Source organism: Aspergillus glaucus, assembly GCF_001890805.1.
Source record: "Aspergillus glaucus CBS 516.65 unplaced genomic scaffold ASPGLscaffold_1, whole genome shotgun sequence".
In the NCBI taxonomy this organism is placed as follows: domain Eukaryota; kingdom Fungi; phylum Ascomycota; class Eurotiomycetes; order Eurotiales; family Aspergillaceae; genus Aspergillus; species Aspergillus glaucus.
Window position 1 is genome coordinate 1,335,069 of NW_019170453.1, and position 11,800 is coordinate 1,346,868.

Consider the following 11,800-nt stretch of genomic DNA (forward strand, 5'->3'; position numbering starts at 1 on the left):
TGTGTGTATGCATACCCTTATCTTATAAATAAGCCTCTATATCTATTGGTGACTGAGATATTGAGGTTATAAAAAGTGCCATTTTATATGGAATACAGAGGTCCGCGGCTCGACCGTGAATTACGTTATTATCATAACTAGCTTAGCAAATGGCTTAAAATTGGTGATATCTATTAGTGACCTTTATAATAATTTCAAATCATCCATTCTGTGTCTACAAAGAATGTTGAGATATGATGCCTTAAAATATGGCATTTTGTATGGGTATTTTAGCTGGCCAGCTCGGTGGTCGATTACGTTAACAAAATCAGCTTAATCAAATCCATTTTTTCAAAAAACATAATGATGGCCACAGCACCAGATGATAGGACATATTCTTTTTATAAGAGATTAGTAGTTAGGAGCTCCAGCTCTGTGATTGACTGTATTTATCATAATCCTATATTATTAATGAATATAAATCAATTATTGATGCAGTCCCTGGCACTAAATTATTGTAATATACTTTAGTGATTGATTGAGTTTAGAAATATAGTGGAAAAGTGCATTGCTGGTATAGATCATATAGTATAAAATTTGGTCACCTGACATCAACTTAGCAGGCTAATTAGAGTGGAGATAATTATATAATACATGCAGCGCCGCCCGCCAACCACTTATCTATGTTTGGTGGGCTACACTGATACAATAATACCACTGCTCTGTCTTCTAAGTTAACTGATATCTCACCCTTCTTTATTAATTATAGATATAATCCCTAGACTTCATTTAATTGGACATTCATGGAAGGATCCCCTCTGAGATGAGTGAACTACCTATTTAACTAATAACAGACCCAGGATATAGCAAGAAGAATGAAGTAAGTGTAGATCACTATTAATAATTAAATTAAATAGACTTAGGACTAGCAGAAGAAGTAAGCAGATTATCATCATCATTTCATTAAATTTAATATAGGAGATTAAGTGTGACTGTGACTCTTATAATAATACCATTAAACAGACTATCTTAATAAGAAGCTTGATAGTTAAATAACAGGACCTTTCTTGATTCTAGAATGCATTGACAATTCTTATTAGTTAGACCTCTTAGATACAATAAAGATCCATCCAGTTTTTTCATTAGATAAGCTATACCATCAATAATCTCTTGAACAGGTGATTAAGTCCCTAGAATCAATCATTATTAGAGATGAATAGAAGTGAGAAGTGGAGAAGGTTCTTATCTATATTAATAACAGCTGCAGTACCAGATGAAATGGATTAGATTTAATAAGAATCAGATATAATATCCAGCTATTTATTAACTTTAAGAGCTTATCACATTATCTATGACTATCACCAGAGGTATTTAGATAAACCAGGACCATCATGCCACTTACAAGAATGATTAAGGCATGGGAGAAAGGGATTAATGACCACTCTTATAATAATAAACTAATATAGAGTCTGGGGACAGACTCCATCTAAGAAGGAGGGTTATATGACAGCTCAATATTACATTAACAGCCCATATAGATAAATGACACCAACACATCAAACAAGGCTATATGAGCGATCAAGGCAAATAGAGCATTTAGCACTGTTATAAACACCTATAAGACCCCTTCATCTGCTAGATAGATTTCCTCTTCTCTTTTCCCCCCAGATTCAATATTCTCATTGATGGTTACACTAGTTTAGATAGGAATATCGTTTTGTCAATATCTACTAGTCTGAGCCCGTGTGTTAGGACACAAAGCCGCATGGCGGACTTATACGTCTCTTTGTCATACTTATGCATATACATAACTAATAACTACGCATGTGCAGTTACTAAGCACCCGTACTTCACGTGACCTAGACACAAAGTCTTACCTCTGCTGATGGCCGGATACCGGACCATCAGCGATTAGTACCGTGAATACTACGCATACACCCTTCATAACGCTCACTGCGCTATCCATAGACCTCTCTCACACCGTGACACATTCTGGTCCAATGGCCAGAATTTCATACATCCATAAAACCACCAATTCTTGATAAAAACACATCAAATTTGAACCATAAACTCTTCATTATCTGCGGAGCATTCCAGTTTTCAAAATGCTTGATTTCTCTCATTTCTGATGGAGTTATACCTATTTAATGTGAGAGAAGTCAGACAACGTACTAATTAAAAAGGTGCTATTTTAGGGGCCTAGATAATAGCTATATGAATGCAATCTTAATTCCAAGGAATGTGTGGGTGATAAATCACTATCCCATTGAAAATACTAGACTAATCGATGGCCGACTGAGTACAGACTACAGTCCACAGTATACAAAGTAAACTGCCTCGAGGTAGTTTTAGAATACAGGATGTGTGTACTTACTACCAACTAATCACGGTGCTAAAGGTGGGGCGGATCTGTATTCGAATGCAAAAAGTATACGGTGGCTGACTACCCCTATTATACTTAGCCATCTTATTAACCCATCTATAATTTCCTTAAAAAAAGAATATACAGCACTCCAAGAGTACATTAACAGACTTTAACTAGGAGATTGTCTGAGAAGTCTCTGATTAGACTAGGGAAGACTAATGCAGAGAGTGAAATTATAAATCTTATATATAAAATAGACCAGTGACGCATTCCCTAGCCCCAAGTCGTCGTTGCAGCGCAGTGAGCGCACTAGTTGAAATCGCATGACGAAGGGCAGATTACCTGACACCAACAAAGGCAATCAATGGGATAAGATCTTAATTTGACCAATCAGAGGCGAAATCGGGATTGCAGGTCTATCCTCATTCCTCTAGTATTTGCTCCGCTTACGCTCCGCAAATTAAGACCGCTGTACAGCGCCATGCAAATAGGATGTAGCTAATTGCTTACTGTCAATTCAAGCCACCTACCATTCTGAAATTGAGTAGGCATCGGCAAAAAGACCAATTCTTTCCGGTTCTTGAAAAGTATATAGTTAGTATCAATAGTACTATGTAAACATGCAATGAGATATCAGATAGTTTTACGCAACATTATTATTTGTCAGGAAAACACATAATGCTTAGAATTTCTACTTTTTTGTCTCTTGCTCTCCGCAATATAGTGAAGAGCCAAACGGTGTGGACTAGAGTAAAAATTTAAAAAAACTCATTGCGATCTTGATCTCCACATCAGACGTTCTCAAGAACCTGTTCCTTGAACTCCCTCTCAACCTTCTGGCCCTTGTCATCAGTCGTAGATTCCCCGTGGAGGTTCAGCAAGGCACCAAGATCAAACTTCGGGGACTTGAGGAGCTTGACCTTGCGGATGTGGACCTAAAGATATATTAATATGAGCATAATAACAAGATGAACACTGAATAACGTACGTTTTGCAAGGGATAGATTCCCTGGGTCGCCTTTTCAATCTCACGCCCAATGACCTCAGGGATGAGCTTCGTTGTGAGCTGAGAGAGCGAACAGCCAACCGCCTCACGTTGCATGATGTCGGTCATCTTCTTTCGGATGGCGCGGATCTGCGAAGATCGGGCATATGTGGTCTTCTTGATTTGGTTTGGACGTCTCTTCGTAAACGCGATGGCGAACAGACGGACAAGGTATTCATCGGTAGTCTTAACAGTGACGTTCGCCTCGATGAGAGTCTGCCACTTGCGCACAAGCGACCGCAGTTTGTCGGTGGTGAAGTCCATGCCATGGAAGTTGGTCAGACAGTTTTTTCCTTGAACCTCATCCACGCGAAGCTTAACCTTGCGGAAAGCGTGGTCTTCGTCGTTCTGGAGATCAGCGAGCGACACTTCGAAAATCCGGCCCTTCAGAGAATCATTGGCGTTCTTCAGACCGGTCGTACGGTTGACGAGGGTCTTGCCCACGCTACAATTCGTCATTTATTAGCCTAGTTCGGGTTGGATCAACTCCAGTACGAGGAAGTTAAAACGTACTCGCGAGTCTGGAAAGTGGAAGGCGCCTGCTCTTTATTAATAAATGATTGCCTTCTGTTCCATGAAGAAAACCCATACCTTAACAGAATATTCATCCTTACGGGTGAAAGGGTCAACGGTCCTCTTCTTGATGCCCTTCTTGCCCTTGGACAAGCGCTTGTTCCTGCATAATGTCAATACTTGCAACACCCCTGTGATCCGATGTATGCGCTCGACACCGTAGGATCACAAACCATCGACGTTTGGAACTTACTTTCCAACAGCCATGACTGCGACTACGGTCTATCTTGCAATGCTTGAAGACAGACAGCTTTTAGCGCACGTTTCGAGTCGAGTAAAGTTCCTGCTGGACCGACAGGTAGAGTGCTGGAAACTAAATCCCACAGAAAATTTCGGCTAAGCGAATGTTGGCCCTACCTCTTTCTTACATAATCCATCTTACTTTTCAGTAGATCACGTGAGAATTTACCGCCCTCGCTTAGGCCCACCGCTGACCGGTAGATAGGTTCGCCGACCAATCCAGATTTGTGTACACAGAGTATGGAGTGTGGAGCATCACTTTGAGAGCCCTACTCTCGGAGTATATACATACATACATACTACGACTTTATTATTATTATTGTGAAAGATAAATATATCAAGAACTACAATACGTTCTACACGAATGCTTTCTATAAAAAATCATTTGGTCCACTATTACGCAATAAACCATCTCAATAATATATGCACCACACAATAACATTCTCTGCACTGAACATACCATGTACTTGTACGGAGTACTCTGTAAGAGTAGTATGACTTTGATAAGGCATATGTCTCCACTTCTGTTGTCTCTTATGATGAAGTGGGTATTGAGTGCATTAACATCATAGTATTACTATGTACTACTGTACTCCGTACTACGGAGTATGTATGTACTTCAATAATAATGAAGCCAAATTATTTCAATGGATACCAGACAAAATGATGTATTTGAAGAAAAGTTATTTTCGTTTGCCCCCAGGGCCAAATCACAGAGAAATAACATTCGAAGCAATATTAAAGGAATATTTAGTACTAGTGTAAATTTCATAGTTCATGTTCATAGGGTCCACCTACTCCCAAGCTTACTTAATCTCATACCTTTCCGTACACCTTCCTGCCTCTACGGAAGAGTCCAATCATTACCTACGTCAATTCTTCATCCATAATCGAAACCATGGTATGTCCCTTCAAAATCCGTAAGCCTGAACCATCCTTATAGATTATTTTTATTACAGGGCAAGCGGAAGAAGTCGAGCAGACAACCACAGGGACCAAAAAAGGTGACTAATGTCAAATGGATCCGTAAAGAATTCTACTGATAGCGACACCAGAGAGAGCCCTTGCCTTCAACGTTTGCATGCTTGTTTTGCAATCACGAGAACTCCATTGTTGTTAAGCTTGACAAGAAATTGGGTCTAGGGAATTTGTCTTGCAAGGTGTGCGGGCAAAGATTCCAGACGGGTATCAACTGTAAGCCATGTCACCTACTTGACGGCCAGCACTGACCCTATGTACCGCAGATCTTTCCGCCGCCGTTGATGTATATTCTGACTGGGTGGATGCTTGTGACGCCGTGGCCAAAGACGCTGCTAACAAGTATGAAGAACGTGACGCTCGTGGCATGCGTTTGAATGAGTATCCCGTTTCCTACGAGTCACGGGAGACTGGAGCAATGATTGGCGAGAGTAGGAAAAATGACGCCGATGATTTCTGATGTTGTGTTGATTATGGAGAATGGCGCATAGGGTGAAGATTCTGTAGCTTTTGTTTCATTTTCTGGGATACTCCTTGATCTGATTTGGTGTTATGATAGAAGTCAAGAAATAGTCTTAATAACCATGAAGAAAACTAAATCATGCCAATGAAAGAGAAAACATAAACCCATGTTTGTTAATGAATGAGCAGATCTCTACTACTAACAAACCAACGAGACCAACCCCATTGCATAGGTCAGGCTATATAGTTTAATGGTGAAAACAAAAGCCCAATGTTGGTTACAAGGTGTAGTATCGGTCACCGAAATCACCCAGACCTGGAATGATGTACCTTAAAAAAGTTAGAATCATCATAGATTTCTTTGGCAAAGAGGGGAAAAGAAGAAGACGGAGGAAGTACTTACTTCTTCTCATCCAAGCCTTGATCAATGAATGCAGTCACTACTCTAAGTTTAGGAAAACGCTCGGCAAAATCCGCAACTCCGGACGGGCTTGCAATGAGGTTGAGGAAAAGAATATGATCTTCTGGCACACCCCTCGCCTTGAGAACTTCAACAGCGAGAGTAGCGGACCCCCCTGTGACGCATTAGAATTATGAGTATTATATCGAAAGGCGAACCAACTATGTGGCATTGGAACCATACCTGTTGCAAACATTGGGTCAAGGAGCAGAACCCATCGATTAGCAATGTCAGCGGGAAGTTTGTCATAGAAAAGTTTCGGTTTGCACGTCTCTTCATCCCGCTGGATCAATATCTTCCCAATTCGAACCGATCGACAACAGTCTCTCAATCCTTGCTCCATCGCCTCCCCTGCCCTCATAATCGACACCCCACATATTTTCCCCTCAAACTTGACTCCGAGATAGGCGCGACCGACTGGAGTTGTCACAGAGTGCTCCACAACAGGCAGATGGTTTAAGCCTTCTTCTACCAGCAGCCGAATAATTCTGTTCGAATAGAAGATGAAATCCGCACGCCCAGTTCCTTTATCCCTAATCATCCTGTCATAAAGTCAACATATGTAGCAGCCAATAGCAAACAGGTAAGAAAACAAAACTATCAATCTAAATGTTAGAACTTACGTTAGAAGGGCAATCAACTGGGGAGTTTGGGGCAATACATGAACATTTTCGTATGATAAGCTCTTTGAAACTGTTGCTGTTGGTTTCTCACCCTCCGGTCTGTAAACTGGTCCTACACCTTGAGCAGGAGAAGGGACAGGCTCGAATTCAATGTCGTCCATTGTTTGATAGTAGTTTGCAGAACGGCAGAAGGATTTGACACCAGGAAAGGCTGTAAATGTGAATGTTCCCAATCAGTTAGCAAAATCAGCAGATGCTATAGGGTTACTAATACTTGCAAAATACTGTTGTAGACCTTCAAGTGATATTATTGCTCTTATCTGGGCGCTAGAAAAGATAGACAATCAGGCATCAAGTGGGGCAGTGTCTGCTCTGTACTTACATAGTACTATGTAGAACAAGAAATAGTACAGAATATTTTATAATACATACATACTGCCGTATAAAAACCATGTAGCGATATTATTCAACAGTGGTCAATTCATATTGACAGTAATTCGCATCAATGGTAATAGCTACATACGGTTGTTGTAAGTGACCTTCTACTGTCTAATATTCTGCCGGGTAACAGTCAGAGAAGTTGACCGCCTTATACACCGCCTTCACTTGGTTCTGTTTCTACATGATGGATATTATAAGTTTTATGGTTCATCTTGATGTGCAGGATTTCTGGTTTCGATACCTTAAAAGTATATCCGTGCAATGACAACAGCATATCTAAGATGGGCACTGCCTTCGCACTCTAGATCAGCAACATCAAGTGCCCAATAAATCACCATGATTTCCGGCTAACCAATGACCTCATGTGGGCAAAATTTCGTGAATTGGTAAAATTTGGCTCCAACAGAATCTATCTACGTTTCTGACCCTTATCGGCTTTGTCTTGCTTTGGACGCGATGCACGGCACGCAGCGGAGAAGCCACAAGCACAAGACTTATGGTAGATCTTCCAGGATCCTGCGGTCCACTTACGAGGAGTCAGAATTCCACACCAATTCTCACGACCGGCAAGGAATTTCGAACATATCCCCCACGTCAGATTCACCTGACCTGCAACAACCGAGGAAGATTGAAATCAGAGAGACAGAAGTTAAAACCCAACCTTCTGGCAAACCGGGCGATCCTTCGAGAAACCCATCTTTTCCAGACGAATCTACCTGCCGTTTCCGATCTTCCATAAAAGACGAACCAGGCGCTGTCAAAAGAAAGCGCCACAGGTCTTCTCGTGAAATTAGCGTCCGTAATGACGATCTCAGTGACGTGGATGCCAAGAACGAAAATACTTCCACAAAGCCTGATAATAATATCAATTTCGGGCCTAAGAACCGTCTAAATCAAAGTGAAAAGTGGGACGGAACCTATGCGGCCCCGGATTTCTCACTACAGTCTCAATCAGATATGAAAAGCGGTAATGGAGAAATACACCCTCGGAAGAAGCTAGTGGATTTGCTGGATTCGGTCCACCCACCAGCTGAATGGCCGTCTGCATCTTTTACCAGTGACAGTGGATCGAACAGTATCGCATGTACTTCGCAGTCTACTCTCACCAGGACGCGTGACATTATGCCCCAACGCGTTGAGGATTCTGCTACTGTACCGGGCTTGCGAGGTCCCCCGGTTACATATGCACGCCAACGATCTTTTCTAAATGAAGTATATGTGTCAAGTGGTTTTGGAGATAAAGATGCAAATACCAATTCGAAGAACCAACAGCTTGAGTCTAAAAAAACCTCGTGCTTCGATCTGGATGCCGATGATGACACTGGTGCTGGCTCCGGGCCAATTCGAAGTATTCACGAGCTAAGACAAGCGGGTGATAATTCCCGCTTTCGAAGTGCAGTTGACTGTATGTTTGAAGATATTGCAAACAGTGATAACACGAACTCTACGCGATGCAATGGTTTTGTACAGCTCAGCTCGAAACTCTTGGACCGTCAATTTATCAATCGGTTCTCTGAATGTGGATTTGCAGAAAGGCTTGTGGAGTATGTGAAGTACGCCACGAACGACCTCGACATGATCTCTGCTTCGTTTGCACTTTGTTCCATTGAGTTGGTGTTTTCGAGTGGCGCGTTTCCCCAAACGCATTTAGCCAGCATTTGGCAAAGCCTTTTGGATCTTTCCCTAAGGTTGATTGATGTGGAAGATGACATCCTGCTTCTGAGCAAGACACGGGGCTATGGGGTGTCGAAAGCAGTACAAAGGTCTATACAGGAAACCGTGCCGATGTTGTCCAATCGGCTGCTACCAACGCTGAGTCCTCGCTCCCTAGCACTTCAATGTATCCGATCCGTTCTTTTGAATCTCCAACAGCACAACAACACCATTGAGGCGATGCCTACCGCAATTCTGGAACGGTTTGTTTGTTTATTGATATCGATACATCATAGTAATATGGACTCGCCACTATCACCGGATGATTGTCGAATGGTAATCACGATTTTGTCAATATTGGAAACATACACACTTCTCTTGGGTCCTTTACCTGTCAACCAACAGAGCGCACTGAAGCCACTTACACAGCTTTTCAATTTTCTTCAGCCGAAGGAATTCGATGGTTCCAATTATCACAACAGACAAATAAATTTCCATTATATTCGCCTCATATTGAATCTCACCAACAATGAACCCTCTTTTTGCAATGCTTTTGTTACGCCTGGTCTTGTCGGGGGTCTGGTCAGCATCATAACCTCAGGATTCAACATGTCGTCTGAGGGAGGCGCAGCCGAAGAAAGAAATTCGTTGAACATGGTAATACTAGCTCTTGGGACTCTAATTAATCTGACAGAGAAAAGCGATATGGCAAAATCGGTGTTTCTCACTGCGGAAGATCATTATACCTCATTTCTTCATTCGCTTGTTCAGAAGTTTTCGGCTAATATCAACCTAATCACCGCGGTATGGCAGCCCGAGACTCCCACAAAACCTCTATTTTATCATTTCTCCCCCCCCCTTCGAGTACACATAGAATATTCTTGTTATTTCTCTCCTTTGCCCCTTTAGAGTCATCTGCTGGAAAGCTGCTAATGGTAATAGAACCACCCTGTTTACGATACGCACTACAATGTCGTTGTTGGTTACTTGTCTATCCTCTTGGTTACGCTTTGTTTAAACCAGGAGGCATTTTCGCAAGTAAAGGAATTCCTTGGTGGGGAGGGCTTGGACATATTATTGTCAACTGCTGATGAGTTCCAACAATATTATGAGAAAGTCGAAGAAGATTTACGAGCACAAGGTAGTGCATATTCTAGTTTTACGGGCCAGTTACAGAGTATCATATGTCAGGTCCGTCAGTCAGAGCGCTCTTTGTGATGTCTGCTTTTACGTCATTTACAATGCATTTAGAAAGCACATCATTTTGATGTTGATTTGATTTTTCACACGTTTTTCTATTTCATTTAATTATAATTGTTACAATAATGAATTTATGATAACTATTTTGTAATTTAAAGCTAAATTAAGATAAATAATGCCAATACATACTCCATTACGGAGTACGTAGACCATTGCAACAGTTTGGTTTGTTTGCCTCCGAAGGTTACTGAAGCCTCCATACATAATACAGAAGGTCCAACTACTACAATGATTTGCCACCTTCGAATCAACCTATGATCAAGGCACATCTCAAGAATGCACATTTGTGACTAATTCTGTTAATGCTATCAACTATTCTTATCACCAACTGCTCATGCCTCTTGGACAGTGACTTTCTTTTCATGTGTGGCCTGGACACTAGTTACATTTAACTGAAGCAAAACCATATTATCTTGTTCCATCAATAAATCATTATTTTGAGGAGTGGCAAGATGCCCACCGCGCCTAAGCAACGGAAGATAGCTATTGTTGGCAGTCGATCTGTTGGTATGACATTGAACCCACCCTGAGCACATTGTTGTTCAGCTTGTTGGCCTTATCAATCTGTCTACTTATCACTGATACATTGCACCAGGTAAATCTTCTCTCACAGTTCGCTTTGTCGAGCATCATTTTGTAGAAAGCTACTACCCGACGATTGAGAACACATTCAGCCGAATCATTAAATACAATGGACAAGATTTCGCAACCGAAATCGTCGATACGGCTGGTCAAGTAAGGGAACACCTGAGAGGATTGTGATTGGGAATAAAAGCTAACTCTGCAATAGGATGAATACAGCATCCTAAATTCCAAGCACTTCATTGGAATTCACGGATACATCATTGCCTATTCAGTGGCTTCACGTCAATCTTTTGATATGGTCCGAGTCATTCGGGACAAGATACTGAATCATCTTGTGAGCACTATGCCACGACGTTCCTGGAGTCTTCCTCAAATTGCATACTGAGACATTCTTTTCAGGGAGCAGACTACGTGCCTCTCGTGATTGTCGGGAACAAAAGTGACCTTAAGCCCGAACAGCGACAGGTTTCTTTGGATGAAGGCCGGCAATTAGGGGAAGAATTCCGTTGCGCGTTTACTGAAGCTAGCGCTCGCCTTGGCTACAACGTCGACAAGACCTTCGACCTAATGGTTGGCGAGATTGAAAAATCTCAGAACCCGTCGCAACCGGCAGGCGCCAACAAATGCATTGTTATGTGACATCGATTTCAAGAGGTAAAAAGCACTATGCGGTCCGATAACAACATGGGGTATGATCTCGATGCGTTTAGACTTCATACATGACTCAAATTGAATGATAGTCTATTGCTACGAGCTAACTACACGGGTCATAGTTCATGTCTTGTCACAGATGCCTCAACCATGAAAGGACTCCCGTTGTGTTTCTGGGCTGTATTCTTTCTCCATCTTGTCTACCCTGAGCTATCGCTGGATTCACACTTTCAACTAGCCCCTTCGAGTCAGACATATTGTGAGCGTATAAACTGTTGCCAAATATAAACAACAATAGTTTGTGTAAGGGTATACCATGCTATACCGACATGAAGCTTGGTTTAATGATGCCGATGAACCTCATTAGAGACCCAGTTGGAATTCGAAAATCCTAATATACTTTTGGTGTGAGATGGCGTTGTAAAATGACTATATTGTATTTATGAGACCTAGAAGAGGAAGAAGAGGAAGAAGTGGTTATCTTA

At 41.7% G+C, this 11,800-nt stretch overlaps 5 protein-coding genes across 5 annotated transcripts; 3 read left to right on the forward strand and 2 right to left on the reverse strand.

The window, feature by feature from the left end:
* Positions 1–3,045: 3,045 nt before the first annotated feature.
* rps1 (40S ribosomal protein eS1) lies at positions 3,046–4,199 on the reverse strand. The gene is made up of 5 exons (XM_022542497.1): positions 4,156–4,199; positions 3,981–4,065; positions 3,903–3,928; positions 3,333–3,834; positions 3,046–3,279 (listed from the first exon to the last, which is right to left on the reverse strand). The coding sequence occupies exons 1-5, from the start codon at positions 4,167–4,169 to the stop codon at positions 3,136–3,138; spliced, it is 771 nt and encodes a 256-aa protein (XP_022406149.1). The 5' UTR covers positions 4,170–4,199; the 3' UTR covers positions 3,046–3,135.
* A 962-nt stretch (positions 4,200–5,161) lies between these two features.
* ASPGLDRAFT_114690 (transcription elongation factor 1 family protein) lies at positions 5,162–5,640 on the forward strand (the record flags this gene model as incomplete). The annotated part of the gene is made up of 3 exons (XM_022539629.1): positions 5,162–5,206; positions 5,258–5,396; positions 5,447–5,640. Coding segments are annotated over 3 exons (378 nt in total), but the record flags the coding sequence as incomplete, so codon positions are not given.
* Positions 5,641–5,920: 280 nt separating this feature from the next.
* Positions 5,921–6,886, reverse strand: ASPGLDRAFT_114936 (uracil phosphoribosyltransferase; the record flags this gene model as incomplete). The annotated part of the gene is made up of 4 exons (XM_022539646.1): positions 5,921–5,972; positions 6,046–6,217; positions 6,286–6,644; positions 6,726–6,886. The coding sequence occupies 4 exons, from the start codon at positions 6,884–6,886 to the stop codon at positions 5,921–5,923; spliced, it is 744 nt and encodes a 247-aa protein (XP_022406151.1).
* Positions 6,887–7,388: 502 nt separating this feature from the next.
* On the forward strand, positions 7,389–10,200 carry ASPGLDRAFT_41501 (WAPL family protein). The gene is made up of 2 exons (XM_022545422.1): positions 7,389–9,623; positions 9,762–10,200. Exons 1-2 carry the CDS (start codon positions 7,623–7,625, stop codon positions 10,035–10,037), a joined length of 2,277 nt encoding a protein of 758 aa, XP_022406152.1. The 5' UTR covers positions 7,389–7,622; the 3' UTR covers positions 10,038–10,200.
* A 95-nt stretch (positions 10,201–10,295) lies between these two features.
* rhbA (Rheb family small GTPase rhbA) lies at positions 10,296–11,554 on the forward strand. Its single transcript, XM_022545423.1, has 4 exons — positions 10,296–10,586; positions 10,675–10,814; positions 10,870–10,998; positions 11,064–11,554. The coding sequence occupies exons 1-4, from the start codon at positions 10,532–10,534 to the stop codon at positions 11,301–11,303; spliced, it is 564 nt and encodes a 187-aa protein (XP_022406153.1). The 5' UTR covers positions 10,296–10,531; the 3' UTR covers positions 11,304–11,554.
* Positions 11,555–11,800: the final 246 nt, after the last annotated feature.

What these genes read in the sequence shown, in the direction of transcription:
- rps1 (XM_022542497.1), bottom strand. An exon ending in TCCACTTTCCAGACTCGCGA is followed by an intron (nt 3,835 to 3,902) that starts GTACGTTTTAAC and finishes GACGAATTGTAG; the next exon opens with CGTGGGCAAGACCCTCGTCA. An exon ending in GAATCTATCCCTTGCAAAAC is followed by an intron (nt 3,280 to 3,332) that starts GTACGTTATTCA and finishes ATATATCTTTAG; the next exon opens with GTCCACATCCGCAAGGTCAA.
- ASPGLDRAFT_41501 (XM_022545422.1), top strand. Translation starts at nt 7,623, where the DNA reads ATGCACGGCACGCAGCGGAGAAGCCACAAGCACAAGACTTATGGTAGA. An exon ending in ATATCAACCTAATCACCGCG is followed by an intron (nt 9,624 to 9,761) that starts GTATGGCAGCCC and finishes TAATGGTAATAG; the next exon opens with AACCACCCTGTTTACGATAC.
- rhbA (XM_022545423.1), top strand. Translation starts at nt 10,532, where the DNA reads ATGCCCACCGCGCCTAAGCAACGGAAGATAGCTATTGTTGGCAGTCGA. An exon ending in TGTTGGCAGTCGATCTGTTG is followed by an intron (nt 10,587 to 10,674) that starts GTATGACATTGA and finishes ACATTGCACCAG; the next exon opens with GTAAATCTTCTCTCACAGTT. An exon ending in ACAAGATACTGAATCATCTT is followed by an intron (nt 10,999 to 11,063) that starts GTGAGCACTATG and finishes CATTCTTTTCAG; the next exon opens with GGAGCAGACTACGTGCCTCT.